The 22,907-nt window shown below is 47.5% G+C and overlaps 6 protein-coding genes across 6 annotated transcripts; 1 reads left to right on the top strand and 5 right to left on the bottom strand.

Moving 5' to 3' along the window:
- Positions 1-495: 495 nt before the first annotated feature.
- BBK36DRAFT_1112366 (subtilisin-like protein) lies at positions 496-3,309 on the bottom strand (the record flags this gene model as incomplete). Its single annotated transcript, XM_024889800.1, has 3 exons — positions 496-2,356; positions 2,417-2,609; positions 2,682-3,309. 3 exons carry the CDS (start codon positions 3,307-3,309, stop codon positions 496-498), a joined length of 2,682 nt encoding a protein of 893 aa, XP_024751724.1.
- A 2,297-nt stretch (positions 3,310-5,606) lies between these two features.
- Positions 5,607-6,383, bottom strand: BBK36DRAFT_1166320 (polysaccharide lyase family 20 protein; the record flags this gene model as incomplete). Its single annotated transcript, XM_024894894.1, has 1 exon — positions 5,607-6,383. One exon carries the CDS (start codon positions 6,381-6,383, stop codon positions 5,607-5,609), a length of 777 nt encoding a protein of 258 aa, XP_024751725.1.
- Positions 6,384-10,888: 4,505 nt separating this feature from the next.
- On the bottom strand, positions 10,889-12,334 carry BBK36DRAFT_153347 (carbohydrate esterase family 15 protein; the record flags this gene model as incomplete). The annotated part of the gene is made up of 2 exons (XM_024897614.1): positions 10,889-12,204; positions 12,262-12,334. The coding sequence occupies 2 exons, from the start codon at positions 12,332-12,334 to the stop codon at positions 10,895-10,897; spliced, it is 1,383 nt and encodes a 460-aa protein (XP_024751726.1). The 3' UTR covers positions 10,889-10,894.
- A 2,139-nt stretch (positions 12,335-14,473) lies between these two features.
- Positions 14,474-15,917, top strand: BBK36DRAFT_1111950 (glycoside hydrolase family 30 protein; the record flags this gene model as incomplete). Its single annotated transcript, XM_024889757.1, has 2 exons — positions 14,474-14,916; positions 14,981-15,917. 2 exons carry the CDS (start codon positions 14,474-14,476, stop codon positions 15,915-15,917), a joined length of 1,380 nt encoding a protein of 459 aa, XP_024751727.1.
- A 346-nt stretch (positions 15,918-16,263) lies between these two features.
- BBK36DRAFT_1190734 (hypothetical protein) lies at positions 16,264-17,430 on the bottom strand (the record flags this gene model as incomplete). The annotated part of the gene is made up of 1 exon (XM_024896681.1): positions 16,264-17,430. The coding sequence occupies one exon, from the start codon at positions 17,428-17,430 to the stop codon at positions 16,264-16,266; it is 1,167 nt and encodes a 388-aa protein (XP_024751728.1).
- A 1,505-nt stretch (positions 17,431-18,935) lies between these two features.
- On the bottom strand, positions 18,936-20,527 carry BBK36DRAFT_1166324 (MFS general substrate transporter; the record flags this gene model as incomplete). The annotated part of the gene is made up of 3 exons (XM_024894895.1): positions 18,936-19,873; positions 19,933-20,315; positions 20,364-20,527. The coding sequence occupies 3 exons, from the start codon at positions 20,525-20,527 to the stop codon at positions 18,936-18,938; spliced, it is 1,485 nt and encodes a 494-aa protein (XP_024751729.1).
- Between the last annotated feature and the right edge of the window lie 2,380 nt (positions 20,528-22,907).

Consider the following 22,907-nt stretch of genomic DNA (forward strand, 5'->3'; position numbering starts at 1 on the left):
TCGTCCTTATTCTACGTAGGTAGCACTACGCGCTCAAATGTGTTCGATTGAAAGGTTCATATTGGGGATATATCATTTACTAAATGAGCTAGGCTCATAAATGTCAGCGACATGATCCCATAAACCATCTGATGAGGAAGTCCAAACTCGACTGTTTTGCCTTATCGTGAAGTATTCTATCCCTTTTGAACATTCTAGGTGCTTTTTTTCTTCTTTCCTTTCATTTTTTTCTTGGTTCTTTTTTTTTTTTTGGCATGACGGTAGTTGTAGAAATAGCTGACATGGAGTGCTACGAAGATAACTATCTGAAAGAAGGGTTCAACTGCTCTATCTCGGTAGGCTGAGTACCTCTGGGAACAAAGCCTCCACCTGTGTCTTTTTTTTTTTTTTTTTTCTTGCATTCCCGTTTTACAGGTGCCCAAACTATCACGAACGACGCAGGCTTCCAGGATTTCCGAGACAGTTTGATTCTCTTTCTACAGGTAAATAGATGTGCTAGTCCTGAAACCGAACAATCGGGCCCAGCCAAGTATCATAATCCTCAAGAAGCGTGCCGTCGCCTCCCCATCTCAAGACACTGAAAAATAGACGATAATCTCCATTGCCAAGCGTGACATTAGCACCGCTATCGGTACTTACGGTGAACCCCGTACCTTGCAGAAAAACGCTGGCAGACGGGGAGTTCAGTGTTTCGGACTTCCAAAGGTTTCCGTAGCTTGGCTCGCCGTTGAACAGAGTCGAGCTGAGCTTCTCAGCAGAAGGGAGATATTCATAGTCGGCCGGCACAGTAGCATTATCGCTATAGAAATGCGCCGCGAGGGTAGTATTAGCAGGGACAATATCCGCCCTAAGGAGGTTGGACCAATTGGTGACAACGACGGAGAGTGTATATGTTCCGGACGACGTGATGGAAGAAAACCCAAAGTCATAGCTGTCTGTACTACCATTTCCAAATCGCATGTACGGTTGGCCGGGTAAGGTGTCTGTAGGTGCGCTGTAAAAGATGTGATCAATGTTATAGGGCGAGTAGGCAGGGCCAATGTATGGGATGCTGAGGTTGGCTCCTGTGCTTGGAATAACATCAATGAACCCGGAGAAAAGGGGAAGTCGTGTGATAGGGACGGCAAGAGGTGGATATGATAGGCGTATGGCAACTTCCTTGCTTTCGCCAGGTTCCAGCACAAAGGTAGGCGAGTACCATGTAGGGGTCCCAAAATTAGGAAGCTGGTTAGTCTCCATGTAGCCGTTGTTCTCTTTCACGTAGCCTGCTCCACGGTGGCCAAGCTTGTACGTTTGAGTAGCCTCTCCATTGTTCTCCACGGTAATATTCACTAAACCAAACGATGTGCGGTTGTTGTCTGTAACAGCGAGCTGTCCTGGATAGATTCGAGTCGATGACGTGATGGCATCGTAGACATTGACAAGTCCAGCACCCTGTTGAGCAGTGGTGGCCAACATTGTAGTATCAAATGCCCAAGGCGTTGGCCTGGCGGTCATCTGCAGTAGAGCGAGGATCTCGTCAATGGATAAATCGGGGAATTGGGATTTGACAAGCGCAAAGCAGCCAGCAATATAGGGTGTTGACATGGACGTTCCCGAGAGAATTCCGTAGCTGCCAATACTTTCTGGGAGTGTGGACAGAATGTGGCCTCCTGGAGCAGAAATTTCCGGCTTGAGTTCGTATGTGAGCCTAATGGGCCCCCAGTCGCTAAATCCATCCACTATTCCAGCGAGGTACTGTGGAGTGCTGGTATAAGTCGAGTTATTGAAGAAAAGTCTGTACTTCATATACCCTCCTGCCTTTTCGTAGTTGGCATAAAAGGTATCCGCATCGGGCTCTATAATTGTGAGAGCCCTAGTAGCTCCCGCATTGAAACGGTACGGCAGGATGCTTTCGTGATCTTTCAGATAGGGGTTTGTTCCAGCGCTGAAAAACCCGAGTAAATAAGGAGGGATTATGCTGCCACAACACGTTATTGTCGACAGCTGACAAGACTCCGCAACGCGCACTGCAATGATGGTGGCGTTGATATTGCCGCCTTGTGCCTCAATGTCGTTGTAGATTCCCTCCCAATCAAACGAACCACATGTATCGCCAGGAGGAACATACACATCAAGACCTTCAGGTGCTGAAATTGGTTTTAATGACGCAAAGGGGACGTGTGTACCGTAACTGTCCTGTGCTGTGAAGACCAGCGGGTATTCGGAATTGGCAATAGAGCCGACGGAGATGACGCTTGAAAGCTCACTGGGGAGCGTTTGAAGATAGAGATTGTTCCCATCAATATAGTTTGATGCGTCATTTCCCATGGCAACAATCATGGCGATGCCAGCTTCCCTAAGACTCTGAGCAACACTCTGAACAGGGTCATACTTCGGTAGAATCGTAGTCATTCCCTCGGCAAGGGAAAAGGACATACTGAGGATGTCGACGCCGTCTTCCATGGCTTTCAGCATTGCCTTTATGACGAGGTCGCTCTCGCCACCTCGTCGCGCCCCTCCAATATCACCACAGCTGTAGATGCGGTAGGCATACAGTGACGCCTCAGGGGCTACGCCGGAAATAGGTAACCCTTCCGGGTACTGCAAAGGGTCCATACCTAAGATTCCTAGGAGTAATCTATGTATCAGATCGCTGCCCGGTCATTTTGGCTTTAGGGTCATCTAAATGGTCTACTAACCTGCCACATGTGTCGCATGGTCTGATTGAGCACAGTCGGAAAAGGGGTCACTGCCCTCAACCTCATCTCCATCATCGGTAATGAAAGAGTAGCCACCCGCAATCTTCTTGCCGTCGCCGAAGCCTCCGCCGAGAGCTGGGTGCTTATAGTAAATACCGGTATCAATGAAGCCGATCTTTACTCCCTTGCCCTTGTTGCCCATGGCATGAACTTTGTCGACGCCGCCCATTCTTAGAGTGTATCCCAAGTCCTCGGGGTCAGAATCAGACCCGCGACGCATGAGTGAGGAAATGTCGTCTTGGGGCACAGTGAAGTTGCCCTTGCTCGAGGGAAGTTCATACTGGAGGACCTTGGCGACGCCGATAACCCCCGAGATAGTGTCAAGGCGCTCTTTTATTCCCTCCAGATCATTGCTACCAGATACATCGATCGAGATGCCGGTGAAAACACCAGGAGTGTTGAATACGTGGCGGACTTTGTAAGTGATGTCCCTGGTATTCTGGGCGAAGGCATCCAAGGTCGTTGCCTTTTCATCTAGCTCAATGATGAAGGCACTGCCGGCTTCATTCAATGAGCCAGCCACAAGAATCGCTGTCAAAGGGAGCAAGAGTATCAGTAAAGTGAACATGTTGTGCTGAAACTAGGGCAAAGACTGCCAATAAGAGGAGCTGTCCACGCGGAATTGGCCGGCTGATATCCCTCCAATGTGTTATGGATTTGCCTCGCGGAGGCCGCCCTTATATGCCTACTATTGTCCAGGAAAAACTGCTTTATCAAAATGCGGATGATACCATATGTACCTATATCTATATCATGCGGAGATTCACGGAGCGTACTGCTAAATTACACTCTCAGCAACCTTCATTATCAGCTCTTGTATTCCGAGGGCTACTCCAGTTAAATCTTGTTTGCCGCTTGTAGCGCAGTCAGGCAGAGGGGACCCCTCCAGCAGCCGGAATAGTAACATTGAGCATCGCAGACTAACGTCGAAGCGTATCCCTGCACAGTTGGCCATAATGGGATTGGCAGAGGGTCTACAGTTGAACAGAAATGGAAGGTTGTGGTGTTCAGGGTCTTCTTTGGGCAACTTGGCATCCGCTAAGCTCCTGATTTTGCTGCGATATCGACAAAGTCCACAGAGGATGCCAGCCGAACGCCGGTGCTTGCTATGAGGAGCACAGAAAATCGGACGATAAGATATTAAGCAGACAAAGACACAGCTTCAAGCACGCAATCTCCGCAGATAGGCAAAAGCGGGGGTTCCAAGGTGCTGTATCTTATGAATACGAGGTTTCATGCAGAGAATTCTGTAGTCGGCAAATGTATATACAGCGTGCTCGTTGAAGTTGGACAGTTCTTTCGGGTGTGTAGAAGATCAAGATATCTGCAACAAAGAGGCCACTTTGAGTTCCAAGAAAGTAAACCAAGAGATAGCATGACCTGTGCAGGAATGTTCCATGTTGGATCAGATTGTCAAATGTCCTGGGTAAGAGCCGAGTGGGATAGCAGTGAGGTATTTGACTATAAGCCAGCTTTGACCCTTGCTTAAAGAACTTTTGTCTGACTTTTTGTGGCCTCCATGGATCTGTTCCCCCTTCCAACATTGGCAGTTCACCAATCTCTACCTATTTGATTGTGCCAATATCTATTGATACGCACCAGTATAACCGCCCATGAAACTGGGTTCAAGATAGCGCTAGCTTCCCATCTGACGTACACTCTCACTTCCTTCTTAGTAGAAGAAATGAAAGCATCTATGCCCGTTGACGAACTGATGGTTTTCTCTGTTACGCTCTGTTATCGGAATCCACCACTTGATGCAAAGTCCCACGGTATCCGAAGGCTTTGGCTTAGCCGATGGTAAGCTTCACCATGATAGGCAGGGATAACTAATAAGCAACAATAGGCCGTAAGCAATTCATCGGGCCCTTAGTATATGAAGTAGTGCCGTCGGCTTTTATCTGAGAATGCTTGCTTGTATGAGATTTGTTCACGCGGTGTAACCTGACTGGTTTATGTATTAGGGTTGTTCTAGTGCAGTGGATTCACACTTGTTGTGACTACACAGCCTGTTGCTGCAGGGCATGTGGTGGGGTAACATGATTTCATTCTCAACCAGATAAAGAAGTTTGAGGGGAACTTCATTCGCTTCACGAGAGGCGACAGCGAAAGACGGCCTCTTGAGCTTTTCGATGAGACTTAGAGACATAGCCATGCATGTTTGCTAATATGTAGTATTATCCCATATATGATATTGGACGCTGATACTTAAAGGCCATGAAAGAAATCAGAAAGCTTAAGGAGCCAAATGCTCTCTATTTGCATATGTATTTTCCGATTGCAGTGAAAGATTCAATGCAGTGCGTAAATTGGCACAGCGAGAGGGTATGATATGTGTGTATCGTGATGATAGGTAAGGACTTGCTTCAATCTGTATCCAATTGTCGGGGGTAGGACCTTCTTATATATGAGTTGGGTGATCCGCGGAGGCGGACCCCATTGGGGTCACCCTGTAGCTCAACATAAAACAAGACTTTGGAAGGTCACAACACTTTACCATCTTTTCCAATAGGGGCCGCAGATGTGGAATTTAAACTTAAAGAGATGCACTAAAAAGCTTGAAGAGAATCGACATAGGAGGAAAGATCCTCTGTAAATAATTCAAGTTCTTTTCTAGCTTCGGAGTTAGTCGTCCAAGTGTCTGACGGCGGGGAAGAGTATGAAAGTGAGGGTCTACGCTTCAGAGCTTATGACAAACACTAACAATGCAGAGGCGCAGCAGGTGAGGATGTGGTTTGAGGATGAATCTTGTATTTCCTAAGGTAACTTTGAGACATTCCATGCTTGAACAATGATGCACTGATCATAGCACTATTATGTAGACATATTACAAGCTGAGTGCCCACTATCCATGAATCTCCCTCATTATTCATACTGGTCAGGATCGACATCTGCGAAAGTAGTGCCGACAGCAACCTCGTCGTACCAGATCTGGCGGAAGCCCTGGTTGCCGACCATTTTTTTGTCATCGTGCCATCCATTGGCATAGAGACCCACGCGAAAGGCAAAGGTGTAGTCATCGTTGGTCGTTGTGGCAATGTTATAGTGCTCGTATACCTTGTTCCCATCAAACCACATCTTGTAATAGCCGGAGCTATCGCTGGCCCATTTGGCTTGAATGATCACTTTATGCCACACGCCAGCGGATACAGTTGCAATGTTTCCGGTGCCGGTCATAGTGCGGCTGCAATCTGGCTGGCGGTAGTTGCCGCTGACAATTCGAGAGTTGAGCTGGTTGCCCTCCAGCCAGATGAGCGACGACGGCATCCAGTCATCGTCATCGCACCCGGCCCCAGGTCGATCGGCAATGAATTGAGCAATGTTGTATGATTGCTGGTCGAATTCCCAAGATGAGGATAAACGGAACATGAACCCGTAAAACAACTCGTCGCCGCGCTTGTATCCCTGATTGTGGTATACTTCGGAGTGGTATCGACCCGTGTAACCAGGGGTGTAGGTTTGCTGCATTAGGAGAGCGGTGGTGCCTTTGTATGTGATATCAGACACTTGAAGAACCTTTCCTTGGTTCTCAGTGAGGACGTAATCGAAGCCAGCGGTAGTGCCACCATTTTGGAAAGTTTGTGTTGCGATGCCGAGTTGCAAGGAGGCAATGACAACCGCAAGAGACTTGATGATACCCATGGCTAACGCTGGACAAGATAGTAGTTGCGAAGAAGGCAGTCCAAACGATTGATTGTTGTTGAGCAGGATGAAGCCTCCCAGCTGACATTCAGGGAGGTAGACACGAGTATATATATGCATAGCCACTGGAATCATTCGCTGTCGGAAATTGATTACACGTTACCTCGCAGTATATCCGAACCGAAGTCGAATACTATCTGGATTGGAACTATTGGGACGACTGGCTTGACAGTCCAGCTTCTTGTTTCGTACTAGCTACTCATCAACCACGTGTTGAAATATTGATATCACTAGGTATCATTTTACCACCAATGGGCACCCTTGTGATCTTCAATCCATGATCTGTAAAACGAGTAGAACGAGATATAAGATCGGTATGTTATATGGCTCAGTCTGAATTTATGCTTTGACAACCTTCACATTGGAGATTAAATCCTGTATCCACACAGTGGCACGCACGCATATAAGTTACTACTTGATTTCTCATATTCGATTGCAGCATCAATAGGTCACCGAACATTCAATGTGAATACCTGCTCAGTGGCTCTGAAGATACCCTACCCTTTCTCCGAACTGTACGGTACTCATATACTTGTGCTTCCCATGTAACACCTCTTCGTTCTTTGCTGCTTCTATATCATGTCCTGTGGGCGGCATTGGTGGAAAATCCCGATAGATGGGTACCTATCCTTACCAATACATTTACCTTTAGCAAAGCAACTACCTAAAACGGCAGGTTGGCATCGTGTTTCCCGAGTAGTAGTTCGTGTTTGGTCTCAGCGGATTTCTACTACTAAAGGTACTACGAGGTGCCCCTCAATACCTACTTCGTACCTGGGTAGATTTGGAATATTCTTGGAGTGGGGTTCGCATCCGGGCCTATCGCTGTCTCCCTTCCCTCTATCCTTCGTTACGCTTATATTTAACAAGTCTATTATGCATATTGCAAAAAGACCATTGCGAAATATGCCGCTGTGTACTGCGTGCTCATATGAAACGGTGACGAGTGGAACTTTGGCGACAATAGCCTTATGGAAGCCGTAAATGAGCCATTCGTAGCCCTTAGTCTGGCTTTCACTCAATATCCAAAAAGGTTACTGCAGAAAAGGTAGTATCGCCCAATACATTCTGTATTTATTTACGAGATCCCCATCTCAAAGCGCTCTGTCACACTATACGTTCGATGCATAACCTGCATGATCACGTTGTGCGTCTTGGAAGGCGTGACACAGACGACGTCGGCGACACAATGGCAAGCAATGCTTGGTACCTGGAGCTAATGACCTGTCAGTGTATGAACGAGTTAATAATATGTGGCATTTGCCGATCTACAACGTTTTGGCATGAATCTGAGCGCTTTCGTGGAGTTCGTATCGAGCCTTATGTTCGTGGCGGTTCATCAAGCTGTAAGTAAGGTAATCTAAAGGTAGGTAAAATTATCGCCATTTGCTACGCACCTCAGAAAGCATTGAACCAGACAATAATTTCGCGAATGGACTTAATAAAAAACCAGGACAAGCATCAATTTGAAAGCGTAGCAAATCGCTTTACATATTGACAATAATCGCCATAGCCATACTACTGTTCCCATTGTGAAAGGCGCTGTCGGACAAGGAATTCGCTGACTCCACCAAAACGAGAGCGAGAGCGCGGACGGGCACGACCGTCCACCCATTTTCGAAGACGGTGTTGCAATATTAAAGTCATAAACTCTGAGTTCTTTTTTCCTTTATTTAATTATCATTTTTTCTTTTCCCTTTTGTAATAGCATGAAAGCAATCTCTTCCAATGCATTGTCCTAGCCACGGTGTTCGTTCATCTCTGCCCTGTTGAGCCTATCCGGCGTTCACAAGATCAATCATACTGCACTGACTATATTCTCCTTCCCATCCTTCGGTCCGGCGCTACAATTCATCAGCATCATGTCAGCACAAGAGTACTAGAGTAGCTCACCGGAAGTTGGCCACCACCCCAAGATGGCCACCCATTTTACACCAAAAGTGCTACTTTTTTAAGTACTAATATAAAATCAGGGAGTTATCTAAAATAGGAAATATTTTAAATATAGCTATTTAAGTAGTTTAAAATTATATATGTACTAAGAAAAGAATTCTATAAAATTTATATTATATAAAAACCTTACTTAAAGCTAAAGATAGAAAACTGTTAGTGTTTTACTAGTAATTACTAGTATTCCCTTAACAGATTTTAAAGTGTAATTTAAAATTAGAAATAATATTAAAAAAATTTATTTTGAAATTTTTATAATATATTTATTTATATAATTTAAATAAACTAAAATAACTTATATAACTTACTAATTATTAATTATAAAATCTTAATTTAAGATATTCTTTAATAAAATATATTAAGAATATTATTATTTTTAATATATTATATAAAGTAAGTAAAATAATACTATATTTATAGTATCTTATAATTATTTAGATTTTTAATTATTATTATATAAGCACCTTACTATATATAAATTTTTATAGAATTAATTATTAATTTATATAATCTGTTAAGAAAATACTAGTAAATACTAGTAAAACACTAACAGTTTTTAAACTTTAACTTTAAGTAAGTATTTATATATAGAATAATTTAATTATAATTTTTTAAAGTATTTTTATATATACCTTAGCTAATAAACTATACATAAATAGCTTATATAAGCTTTTTAATTATATCTTAATTTTATATTAGTACTTAAAAAAGTAGCACTTTTGGTGTAAAATGGGTGGCCATCTTGGGGTGGTGGCCAACTTCCGGTGGGAGACTCTATGTACAATACCAGTTTGAGCAGCCAAAGCACTGCGCCGCAACCCGGGTTCTGTAGCAAAAGGCAAAACGATTCAAGCTGCCCCTAGAAAGGCGGTAGAGAGCATATGAGCTGTCAGAATTGATTCCCTACTGGCAGGAGTTACTTTACTCAATGCAAAGGACAGCAGCAAAATACGGGCCAATCTTACCTGGTCCACGATGTCAATATCCATGAGCTCGCGCAAGTCAATGAACGCGTTCAGCATCGGCAACCTTGGGTGGCGTCGAAGTCCAATATCAGAGCCCCCTGCCCATGCAGCAGTTTCCCCATAGTACGGGTCCCGGCCGCAGGGAGCTTCAGGGCGAACGCGGCCTCGGCACTATCCTCAGTGGTGGCGGTATCGCGCCTTTCGCAGCGAAGAAATCTGGAAACGGAATGTTCGGTGCGGTTGGAGGCGCATCGGCTGGTGCCATTGGCGCAAATATCATTGGGCATGTCTACAAGTACGTGTTATTCTCGTATATGGTCGGCAGTCAGCCCATGCTGTCAAGCGCCAGCGTGTGAACCTATCATGCTGCCGGGCTTTAACAACCCCCCTTCCCGTTTGTTCACGTAACGTTGGGAGCAAGGTACAAATTGCCACCAGTCCGAGTTCTTCTCGAAGTCCATCAATTTCAGGAGGGAAAATCGACAGAAGTGGGGGAAACAGATGGGAAAGGTCATTGGAAATACTGTTGAATAAAAGTGGGGGACCCCGCTGATGTCTCAACGATATTATTACAGTAAACCTTGGTTATAACAATAGTGCTCAGCAGACTCTCGATATCGTTATAGATAGATTATCATAACATCCAGTAGCTACTTTAGGCAATTGCTCCGCTTTTGTTAAGGAATTATTGCAGAAAATTGCAGAAAAGTGGAGATAAGCGAGGATCCTTTCCTAGGTACACACCATACGCCCCTCTGACCCCTGGCTTTACTCTATTTTTCAGGGTGTGCGAGGGGCATGTAATAGGTTTCTAAGAGATTGTATTAGTATAGAGAGGTTTTTTATAGGTCTATATCGTTATAGCCTTTGCGGGAAGATGCTGCACTAACAGACGATTACAGTGGCCGACCGCGGTGCTTAGCGCGGTCTATCGGTATAGGCAGACTATTGTTATAGATGGGGATCGTTATAGCCAAGGTTTACTATAGTATTCTTATAAGGAATACTGGCAGAAATTCTGTTCGACATATACATGCCAGTCGAAGCCCAGGTGGGACATGAACGCAGATTATTATAAACACCTTTTGGACCTGCTGCACAGTCGACTAATATGGTAGTATTATAGCGGACGTTACATCAACAGCGGGGCTCAGCGCGAGAAAGGAACACGGACCGAACATTCTTAATGTTGGGGGTTGGCTCCGCGGCACCTCACGTCGTCTCGCATGAAAGCATTAAAGGCGCGTAGGGTAGAGCTGAATTTATGTCGAAACCTCTTCGGGTTTGCCACAGCTTGAGGTAAGATTGAGGGAGGATGTCAGTTTGAGGAGTCACGGAACACCATGTGGACCAAGTCACTATCATGAAGCAATCATTCGTTGCGCAGGAGGTCAAAGATAATAATAACGCAACCCCGAAAGGCCAATTTGGTTCTTATTCATCGCCCTGTGCTCAGTTCTTATACCTCAAGTATATAGGAATCACAGACACATCGACCGTCAACCGCAAACATGCCATCTTTCTGTGTTAGAAGACTCAAGTCAGCGTGGGGACTGTCCAGTCAATCCATTGGCTTTGATTAGCCGAAAAATCGCTTTGGAAGATTGCGGTATTTGTAGATTGGCCGAGCAAGAATTTCTGGACAAAAGCAGTGAGTTGTGACTGCTGGTTTGACGGGAACGCGCAGTGTCCGTGGGCTCCAATCTGCGAGTAGCCCATGTTGTCCGAGACACCTAAAGCCTGCCATGCCATATGAGCAGCTGTCATACAGCCAAAGCAGCTCTGTGGACCCAGCCAATCGATATTGTTGTCGATAACAAACAAGCCTCTCGGCGCAATCAAGGCAGCAAGCGAATGGTGGTCAAACGGCAATACCGGCACTTGGTTGACGTAGCTGTTGAACGTAGTTGAGAACCAAGGGTCTTCGCCAATGATCTCAGATGCAGTCTGAATATTAGCTCCTTGGGACTTCAAATAGTCCGAGATTCTCCAGCACGCAGAGCCACCAGCGCCCGACTCCTGGGGAAGCGTCAAAACGATTCGTTTCTCGAAGGCACCTGCGACCATTGCGCCTTTTCCATTTCGTGAACACCCCGTCACGCCAATCCTGGTGGTGTCAACTCTTGCTCCTGGCGCCAGCTCAAGAGCGTCGATGACTCGACTTACTCCCCAAGCCCACGCGGTCATGGCGCCCGCAGAGTGCGTGCTCCCATAAAGATCGTAGAACTTGCCCTGTCCGCGGCTGCCAGTGTTGACTTGGGCTGCTATGTTGTCGTTGTTGAAATTGATCATGGCAACCCCCGCTGGAGCTGGAAGACTGCCGCCCCCATAAGCAATAATCGCAGGATATGGTGGCGTTCCGGAAGATGGGTATGTGATAGTGACAGTGAATGATATTGACTTTCCAGCCTCTCCACAGTTGATGGTCAATGTATTTCCAGAGAATGATGCGGTGACGGTGCTGGGCCGACCTGGCAGAGTGCCGAGCTCATATCGCTGGATCAGCTCTGACATTTCTGCCTGGCGGCACGAGAACTTGTCCTTGGTAGTAACCTTGTCTCCATTGAACATTGTAAACAGGTCGTTGAGCTTTGCGTTGGCTCTCAAGGTAATGGAGCCCGGTAGCGCAGAGCATGTCGCGCCGCCTGCGCCCGTACTACTGGCTGGGGGTGTTGATGCCGAAGTCCTCGTAGCAGATGTGCTCGTAAAGGATGTGACCAGCGTCGTAGATGCAATTGTCGATGAAGCCTGTGTACTGGGGATACATTGCGAGTAATATGGACTATATGATACACAGGTCGTGCCTCCGACACAAGTTGTTGGGCCAGACCAACCAATTCCACCACCTGGGAGCACTAGTCAGTTTCCCATACAACCAATCTTGAGTGAGGAGTAGTGCAAACATTGTCCCCAGACTGGAGATTGCGCCTGAATCGGGATGGCTAAGAGAAGCAGAGCAAAGACGCGGGTAGCCATCTTGTCACTTCTGAACGACGAGATATCGACTTCGATTTGAGCAAGATGCTTACACCTCGTTGTTCAGAGCGCTACTCCAGTCCCATTTATAACTTTCTGTAGCCGTTCGTCCGGCCGCAAACATCTTGATTCTCACCGGCAACGTCTCAGCCATGGAGTCTTGACAAACGGTAATTCTATCAAGCCATTCTCTTCCCCATCACCAGAGAGTCTTCGAGAGCCAAGAATCGAGCCAAGGGCCAATACAACGCAAGCGAAGATCCGTAAGGCCGAATATAGGACTGATGGGGGGACATAAAGCTCCCCATCCATAGAGGAGAACGGTTAAATTTAATCGGCTATTCAGGAGGGAGTCATTCGGTAATACTGATTCTGGAAACCCCTGTGGAACCACGTGGTCACGTCACCTGTTGCTTTGATGGAATTGTAACGCCTGGTCCACGGCATCCTTCATTCGATGCTGAAGAGCCTGAAAGGGGAGACCGGGTTTAGGTTTTGAAAACGCGGCTAAATAAGCTTATGCATCTTTATATGCTAGACTATTGGCGAACCTCGCAATTCAAGAGCCACCGGATCAAGGTCTGTGTATAGATGACATTGTCTTCCTACCATGCACGAGAGCTGTTGAGCCTACCTGGAAATTTCCTTGCCCCTTTGAATGCGTAGCCTCAATGTGAGCATGAACTTATAGTGTTCTTAATGCTACACGAACGTGTGATGTAGCTTCTAATGTATGAACCTTCTATAATCATGCTTAAACCAAGCATCGTGCAGAAGCTCAGTCGCATTCATCATTCATAACAGCCAATTCTACGAACTGACTGGCTTGGACAGATTGCATCACCAAGAAACAAAAGGTAATCATCTGGGCACTTTCGAAGGCTCCTGGTGATATTGGGCATAGCTTCGAGGGAGAGGTCGAAGCGATGTATGAGGATGTGAGAGAGACAAGTTGTCCCGTATTCCGTCCTGCAGAATTCACGCATACAATCCCATCTATCACTCGATTTCGTAATAGCCTAACATCGCCATGGCCCACAGCTTCGCCCAACTTTGGCTATAACAATAGTTAAGTGAACCCGAGCTCTTACATCACATTACCCATAGGTTACTGTGATATATATGTGCTTGATCATGAAAGCTGGAATACTCGTCTCGTTGACTCTGCCGCTTCCACTAGTCTCCGTCTCGTTTGGCAAGATAAAAGAGAACGCATTCAGCAGCGCCGATTTGGGAGCCTTGCTCAGAGATTACAACGACCATGACTACGGTAGCATGTGTCCACCACCGGACCGTTTATATTTGAAGACACAGAAAGTGTATGGTACAGTTGCAAGGTTGGTGTTCATCACTATTGGAGGGAGACTGCTGCCCAAACTAAAAGAGGAGCTTCTCGCTGCAAGCATGAATCCGGGGTATGACTGCGACGTGAGTTGGGTAGCATGCTACCCACACCCTGTCATGTGCCAAAGTATTGGAAAAGTAAATCCGGTCTGGATATTTGCACAGTATGCACTTGTCTGCTTTTGCTCCTATTCAGGAGCCAGCCTTGATTGCCTTCGACAAAAGGACGATGCCGTCTCTTGAAGAGGTCAAGTTCATACCGCGAAAGAACAATCTACAAGCATAGCATATCCTTACCTGTACGAGCTTGAATCTAGCTTCCCTCGTAGGACGACATATACTGTAACGTCCAGTAAAGCACGACGCACGCGTACATGTAGCACCTCAAGCAACATCCGGTTTAAATATTGATATAAAAGGATAAATAGAAGCAAAGAAGTGATAGTCTGGTACCGTCATTTAGCCGTGTGATGTGGCAAAGCTCACTCGTATGCGACGCTGGATAAATGCCACCACCTCAAAAGCGCTGCCGTGTCTTGCGGAAACGATACTTTTCTCCCTATGGATGTGAGTTCAACGGGCTCCGGTAGGACTTTGTACTTCCTCTGAAGCTTGGGCAGCGCCCTTTGATGAGAGAGCGTGACGGAACATAGTGGGTATCATATGCCCTGGGGCAGGACAGACAGTGACCTTGATATATTCGATTTCATGCCCGCGAGACTCGTAGAACTAACAAGCAGGTACACCTTTCTTCTTCTTAAGGATAGATCTTCAGCTTGAAGCAAATGAGACAGAATGATCCTACTCAGAGACTGTCTTTTGTTCGCTGGCGCTGCTACCCTATGCGTAGCCCAAACCACCATCACTGTCAATGTCGGCACTAGATTTCAACAAATTGACGGCTTCGGCTTTTCGCAAGCATTTGGAAGAGCCAGGGAATTCCAAAACGCCAATGCAAATGCGCAGAAGCAAGCTCTTGATCTTCTGTTCAGCACCAGCACCGGTGCCGGCTTCAGCATCATCCGCAACCGCATCGGATCGGGCGGTGCAGGCGACAGCATCGAACCGAACAACCCCGGCTCTCCATCCGCCACGCCAAATTACATATGGGACAACAATGATAGCGGCCAACTATGGTTCACACAACAGGCCGTCTCGTATGGCGTCAAAACTATTTATGCCGATGCATGGGGTGCCCCTGGATTCATGAAGACAAGCGGCTCAGACTCGTCCCCTGGGTGGGTATTCCCATTGAGATCATATACAACGCGCTTAAGCTGACAAGGTCCAACTCTAACTCAGCTATCTCTGTGGCACCACGGGCCATTCCTGTTCCTCAGGGGATTGGAGACAAGCTTATGCAAACTTTCTAGTGCAATACGTCAAGTACTACGCAGCAGCAGGCTATAACATCACACACCTGGGATTTCTAAACGAGCCAGACTTCCAGACGACATACTCTCAAATGCAGATCAGTTCGAACGCTCAAGAAGCCATCTCGTTTATCCCCATTCTGTCTAACACGGTGAAGTCAGCGGGCCTCAGCACCAAGCTCACCTGCTGCGACGCGGTTGGATGGACGACTCAGAGCACCTACACAACTAACCTTGTCAATGCCGGGTCAACTCAGTATCTAAGCGTGATCACCTCCCATTCTTACAGCGCAGATGCTACTTCGCCTCTCAGCCAGACATCACTGCCGAAATGGAACACGGAGGGGGGCCCTAGCACGCCGTTTGTCAAGACGTGGTACGGCAATGGAGGGACAAACGAGGGCTTCACGTGGGCCAACAAACTTGCCGTTGCCATGGTCAACGCACAGCTCTCAGCGTATCTGTTCTGGGAAGGCTTCGAGATTCAGCAGTCGCAGTCCGGCAGCCACTTGATCGATGCACTCGACGCGCAGACGGCTACCCCGTCGGGTATCTTTTGGGCATTTGCCATGTGGTCTAGATACATTCGACCAGGCGCTTACAGAGTAGCAACGTCGGGATCCCTTTCCAATGTCATTGTCGGTGCCTTCCAGAACACCGATCACTCCGTTGTCGTCGTCTTCACAAACAGCGGAACGTCCGCGCAGTCGGTCAGAGTGTCGTTCAGCGGCTTCACGCCGACCTCCGCCGCTGCATATGTCACTGATAACAGTCACACCTTCTCAGCCATGTCTGCGGGACTCTCTGGTGGTGCCATCACAGTATCCGTGCCCAGCAGGGGGGTTGTCACGGTGAAGCTGTCTTGATGTCGTTGCGGCATGGCCCGATCGTTTCCTTGGAGACTTGCCGCAAGAGTCAGAGCCGTAGATGCTACTTCCAGCTGCTACCTCTGCACCGATGTTATAAAGCTTTTCTCTAAAAGGCAAGACACACTGCTGTATTACCTACTTCGTACATTGTGGATCCAAAATCCAGGAGTACTGCACAGTTATGTCCTCTTCACATTCCACCTGTAGAAGCAGCGGTCTTTCCTGAGTCTGGACGGATCAAGGGTATAGGTAAGTAGGTTATTGTTACAGAACTTTACCACAGAGACCATGATATGCTTCTCGGGCCTGTATACTCAGAGGACAAGGACAAAGCGAGTAAATCTTAGCTCTTTTCGAATGTAATCTTCGTATTATAGCCCCCATCTAGAATATGCTCGAGGACAGAGTTCGTAACCGTTTCAACAATTTGTTCTTTAACATCACTGTACAATCCACCCTGAGCGAGAAAGTCGACCTGCACTTTCAGTTCGTCGAGTTCTTCGTGCACTTCGAGCAACGCTGTCTCATCAGACTCTATAGCATCAGTGGCCTTTTCACAGCTAGCGCGCAAGTCATCAAGTTCCTCTCTAAGACCCTTGTTCTCTTGTTCCAGGCGCTTAACTCGCTTCGCCAGTTTTTGCATATCCTCGCGCATATGACGTAGCGTATCCCATATGTCACAGTAGCTGTCGACTTCGGATGAAGTACTCGAATCGTCCAATCGACGTCGCTTATTGTTACTGCTTCCGGCCGCAGCCGTCGTATCGGGGGGCAGGAGTTTGGCTTTCGAGGGTGGTTGAATATCATCATCCGGAGGAGGCGGAGGCTCCAGGTCTGCGTATGATGGAGGCTCGTCATTCGGTATGGACGGGCGATCTCGTGGAGAAAGGTCGACAGCCTTTCCCCCTTTACCGCCATACAATGACGCCAAAACGGCTGAAATGTCGGCATTGAATGGTTTTAAGCCGCTTCGAAAGATGGCTTCGCGAACAGCCGTAAGCTTGGCTTGGGAGATCTCTCGAGCCGAGATGTAGATGTCGAGAGCGGAAGATTTGGCTAGCGAGCGTAGAGAATCGAATGTTTCGCCAGACAGTCGCTTTCTTGGTTGAACCGGTTCTGTCGCCGCAGCTGGAGCGATAAGATCGACAGGCTGACAGAGTTCGAAATGCAAACCAATGGCTTGGCAGTTGAGTTTCTTTCGCACAGTCTCCGGAAGTTCTGGGCTCTCATAGTAGTCGAACGAGGTGATGGACGACGTATGGATCAGACAGATGATGTTTGACTGAGCCTCGATACCTTTCACTCGGATGGGGCAATGCAGCTGAAAAGATGCCAAAGAGCTCTCGTTGGTAAAGCGGCTCTCAAACATCACACGGCATCTTTGGGGATCAGGATCGACCAGGCAATGCCTCGTATCGTTCGATACCCACTCTATGCAAGCGGGCGTCTTCACGTCGAAATCAAGACACGGGAACGTCGACAACGTTCGTTCGGGACTAGTTCGCGGCATCCTACATAAGTTTAATGGACAAGACCCAACGTACCAGCTTGAAGGGATCACAGGCAGCAGAGAAAGCGAGTTTCGCAGACAGGCGACTTGTCCAGAGCTCCAGAAGAAACCTGCGAGCTCAGACGAGTCCCTTCCCCCCGGATCTTCCAAGGAAGGATTAAAAATCCCGCTCAGTGGGTAGACAGCAGGACAGCTGGCCAAGGGCGCGAAGGCAATGCTCCGTCTCTGAAGGTACGCACGCGATGAATGGGAAAGATGAGGCAGAATTCGCTCAAAGGAGCAAGCTTCGCAGACAGGCGACTTGCTCAAAGCTCCAGAAAAACCTGCGAGCCGAAGCGAGTCCCTTCTCTCGACCCCGGGTCTTCCAAAAGAGGAGAATAAATCTCGTCCAGTGGGTAGAAATCCGGACAGCTGGTCAAGAGCGCTCAGCCGACTCTTTTGATGGCGACGACGGGTGCGAATGATGAGCTTGATGATAAAGCAGAATGGCGCGCGTCAAAGCGGAGGAAACAAGGAGGCTGGGAGATTGAGACAGCACGTGACTATACGAGCAGGCTACAGCTCATTAGATGGGGCTAGTATTACCAAAGAATTGAATAGCGGTTTATTGCACTAACCTCATTTCGGGCATCTCTGCGTTTGATTAACCGAAGTATAGCCGATGAAGTTTTCAAGTACTTCAGGTACTCAGGTACTTACGCTGTCACGGTCCCGGAGACGACCAAAGCCAATCATGCTAATACTAAGGTACCTTCGTAGTACTGGCACATGCATTCGAGTGGGCGAATTTCTTGCCGGGAGTGAGGTTCAGATGTCTTTGTCTACATTCGAGATAATAAATAGAAAAGTTATTCACTGTGACCAACCTTCATCGAAGGAATGTCTTGGGTGGAATTTCGCACAACCAGTGGAGAAGGGATTGCACGAGAGAGACATTGCGAGGCCTTTGTCGACTGATGGATATCAGCCTGCGTTGGATAATTCTTGTCGAGACGTGTCCGCGGTGCGTGGACATTACCCACAAGAGAGAATTGCTTTCTGGCCTTTCCAGGCGACATTACAACGACATTACAACATCGTGTACCAGGCGTTGTCATAAAAAACGTTTCTATAGCGCCACTCAAGGGTAGTCCATTTTGAGGCTAGAAACCAGGGCCCTTTTACGTCGCTTCTTCTTGACTCTTAGTTCCAATTCGTTCTATGATTGTCGCTATTGTCGGGATGTCATAATGCGATGAGAAGCTTATTTACATGGCACATTTAGATACTACCTTATCAAATAGGTATGTACTGACAATAATCTGCACCTTACATATTTGATATGTATGTACGTTATATGCTTATCTATCTGCTCATCTGGGCCAAGGATCGGCCAACCAGCTTTAGTGAGCCGAACCAACAACATTGCCTTTCTAGGCTCGGAAAAGGAAAATCAGATGGAAAATTCTCCGAGGACGCCTCGCTGTTCCAAATGCGTGTCCAGGTTTTCTGCTTTGATCCCCTGTCTATTCCGTCTCACATGCAGCCTCCACTGACGAGCTCTCAGCCGACAACTCCTCGATAACAATGTACTGGCTGTGTGCTCTGATGCGCCTGCCATACTTATACAGGACCCACGGAACCGGTACCAAGGCCACGGATACGAAGCCCAGCAAACTACTGGCCCATCCTATCCCCAAAGAAGAGAACATCTGCACGGTAAACAGGGGGAACGCGCCACCGCCTGCATACCGAAGAAGGCTATTAGCACTCAGAGCACTAGCGCCGTGGAGCGACCCGTATGAGTTCATGATATAAAGGGCACCGCTGCTGTACACCATGATGTTTCCCACAGCAAACGGAACGGCTGCGATCACAGGGCTCAGCCAGTACACGCCAGCATTGGCTGTCCATCCAAACCAGAAGAGACTGATTGGGTTGAGGGCACAGCCTACCATGGCGCCATAGAGACGATGCTCAGGCGGGACTGCCCCGACACCGTACTTCGCCTCGAGTGTCGGATACGTTCGCCGGTCGATGTAGACGACTGCGAGGAAGCCGATGACGCAACCCAGTGCGACTGAGATAAATGTGAGCCCTTCCTGGCCGGGCGTGAATCCGTATTTGCCGCCAAATACGTAGGGAAAGGCGGCGAAGAAGCTGTAGAAAACAGCAAAATTGAACGCCATGTAGATGGTCATGAAGAGCACGATGGATTCCACAAAGAGCATCTTGAACGGCTTGAGAACGATCCGCTGGATGACGGCGCTCAGAGGGGGGGAATCTGTTGTAGGAGAGGCGTTGGGTTGTTTAAGCGCCTTTGCTCGCCGTTGGAGGATCGTTTTCTTGTAAGTTTCGGGTTGGGGAAGGGCGTAGACATAGTTGAAGGCCACCATGAAGAGTATCACCCATTCGAGCCAGCGGAAACTTTTCTTCTCGCTTACGAAACCGCCGATAACGGGTCCTGGAACAATGATGTCAATCTCAATTCTGCGGTGAGTTGATGGGGAGAGTCTGCCATACCAAAAGCAGGCCCAAGGAAAGGGGAGACGAAGTAGAAAGGATAAACAAATCCTGCGAGAGTCGGCGGCCAGAGGTCTGCATTCGTACCTCCGCCCACCGAAACCACTGCGCTTCCGAAGAAGCCGCCAAAAAAGCGGCAGACGGCCAGAGTGGTGAAATTTTGCGCAAGACCTGAGGCGAGGATGAAGAGCCCGAAAATCGGGACAGTTGTGAGGTATACAATCCTCCGTCCATAATACTCGCTAACGGGCGCCGCGATAATGGCTCCGAGCCCCAGACCCCATAGGAAGAGGGAGAGGCCAAGAAGAGACACTGTATGAGAGGTGCCAAAACGCGAGGATACGTCATCGGCACCGGATGTGTAAACAGAAGAGGCAAAGGACCTGAAAGAGTCAGAGGCCTTCTTTGTCGAACTGTAAGAGAATACTAACACGTTGATGCAAAGCAATGCTGGGATACTGGTCATATAGATCCGCTTCCACATTGGCCAGTTGTATGGACAGTCTGGATCATCAGGTCCATTCCAGTCATTTGATTGAGGTTCTTGCTGTGCATCTCTCTGCGAGCTTTGCGGCAATTCAGATTTGATCACCATGCTTTTCTGTTTGCTCTGCTGTCGGCAGCAGTTGCACAATGGCAACGGTTGCTTGTCGTACTCGTAGAGTTGCGGTTCGTCTTCACGATGGTCCAAGAGGAGGAAACTTGATGAGCCCAGAGGACGAAGGTCTCGCTGTACATGAACGCCAACCGATGAGGCAGAACCTACAAAACTGAATCAAGCTGGAAAACGATACAGGATTAAGGGGGACGTTGAGGAATGCGCAAAAAAAAGCTCCGCTTGCCGCCAACTGGAGCCGCCGGAGAACGAAGTCCGTCACTAACAAGCATCAACACGGAAGCCAACAGCAACTGACTAACACCAGAAATAAGACACTACTAGGAACCTGAATGATTGAGAATAAGTCTCCTGGCAAGCAATGACGCTACTAAAAGTTAGCACAACCTTGAAGCAAGATGGACTTTCACGGTTATATTATTATTATATTTAATTCGCTGGGAGCGGTCATGGAACGTTGTGTAGCACTTCCTACTTTGCACCTTGGAGTAGATGGGCGTAGTGTTCGCAAATCTCTTCACTCGTAGTCGTCGCCACACCTAAGCGTCGTAGAGGTTTATAGAGTGGATACTATTACGTTTGATACGAGAGATCGTATGACGGGGATCCTGACATATTAAGCAGAAGAATCGCGCGATACAGATTATTTACACTATGTAGGAAACATAAGCACCCTGGATTACTGCTTCTCGGCCACGTCAATCAACTCCGGTTTTTGTCCGACGCAGTGCAAAAGCCCTCTTTGAGCACTCGATTGGCACTGATGCCTATTGTCCATGTGGGAAACGCTTAGAAAAGGGTGACAGCAGAACCCCCACGGGCAATGCTGCTTGAACAAGGCCCCCTAGAAAGTATGAAATGCCACCCGCGGGAAGACCTTTGAGGCGAGGAAGAACGATCCATTCCCCTAAGCGCTTAGCATGGTGCCTCGGCGATTACGAGACCGATACGGAGTATGGTGTGCAGCAGACACTGGATGACCATACATATCAACCGCAGCATGATAGTAGAGTGACAACCTCAGATGTCTGTACACGAACTGAGTCAAGGCAGAGTTAGAAAGTCAACCGTTGCGAGCTTTTGTCTATTTCATACAGTGTATGCTGATATTGACCAAATGCCTCTTATAGGATACAAAAACAAAAAAAAAAATTGTAGCTATGTTCATAACATGTGATAAAGGCGGCTTGCGAGGATCGAATACCATGTACTTTACCAATTACTAGTGGAGACATCATCCTTCCTTCGAGATGCAATAGAATGGGCCGATGGCGCGGGCCGGTGAATCACTTCCGAATTCGATCTAGCCCCTGATACACTACTGCTTAGTGCTGATGCTTATTTGATACTACTATGAGCCCTAGGACTTCGGGGGCCTGTAGATGTATGTAGTAGTTGTATTCGTGTTACCTAGTTTAATACTACTGGGCATCAGCAATTTACCGACGGCCAGGACATGCATATACATGAAGGCATGGAGTGCCGACGTAGTATTTCTGTGTGATGGTTTCTCCTTTCTGTTATTCTTGCAGGATGCACACGCTGTTAGGCAAAGTACTAGAACGGAGTAGTTGACGGTGACTTCTTATGCACAAGGTGATATTTCATTAGTATGAACAAAGCCGCCTTTCAGATGCTACGCGAAGTTTCGAGGAAAGAGTTACATGGGACTCCAATATCCCACACCAGTATGTATCCTCGCGTGCATGCCTGCGTCTTTTTGTAGATACGGAGTGTGTAACCGTGTGCAGTTGATCCGTTCTCTACAGGTCTTTAAGATAACTACTAGCAAATACGCATTGTCTTCCGTCCAGCTCCCTTTTGGCACGTCCCCAGTTGACAACTCTGTAACCTCAGAAAATTACAACCCAAAATGACCAAGGATCTCTCACAAATTGCAAGACCACAACAGAATGTGTTGCCTGCGTTCCCATGGCTCGATTATGGTGACCCGCTACCTCATGCGTTATGGATCTGATGCAATGTACAGTTATAGTTGCAACAGAAGCTGTATAGGTACTGTACCTTTTTTCCCGCTTCAGTCCTCTCCACCTTGTTAGGCACTAAGCGCGATTAATATGCACACGAATTCTTCAACCAACAACAGATCTAGGAAGGCATCGTGAATCGATCTAGGTACAGATCTAAATCTGTCATCTACCCGTGTTTCATGCAGATAGGGCATTAACGTCCTGGTGAAGTAGGCAATAAAAGTAAGTCCTCCTTGTGCTATCACTTGTCCAGCAGATATGTATCCTTCGATGATAAATTGGCGCGGATTGACACCACGCTCCGATTATGCCGCGAGTGAGAACTCCGCACAAAGTATCCAGGGTTAGACGCGGCACGCGGCATTCGG

The sequence above is a fragment of the Trichoderma citrinoviride genome, assembly GCF_003025115.1.
Source record: "Trichoderma citrinoviride strain TUCIM 6016 unplaced genomic scaffold BBK36scaffold_3, whole genome shotgun sequence".
NCBI lineage: Eukaryota > Fungi > Ascomycota > Sordariomycetes > Hypocreales > Hypocreaceae > Trichoderma > Trichoderma citrinoviride.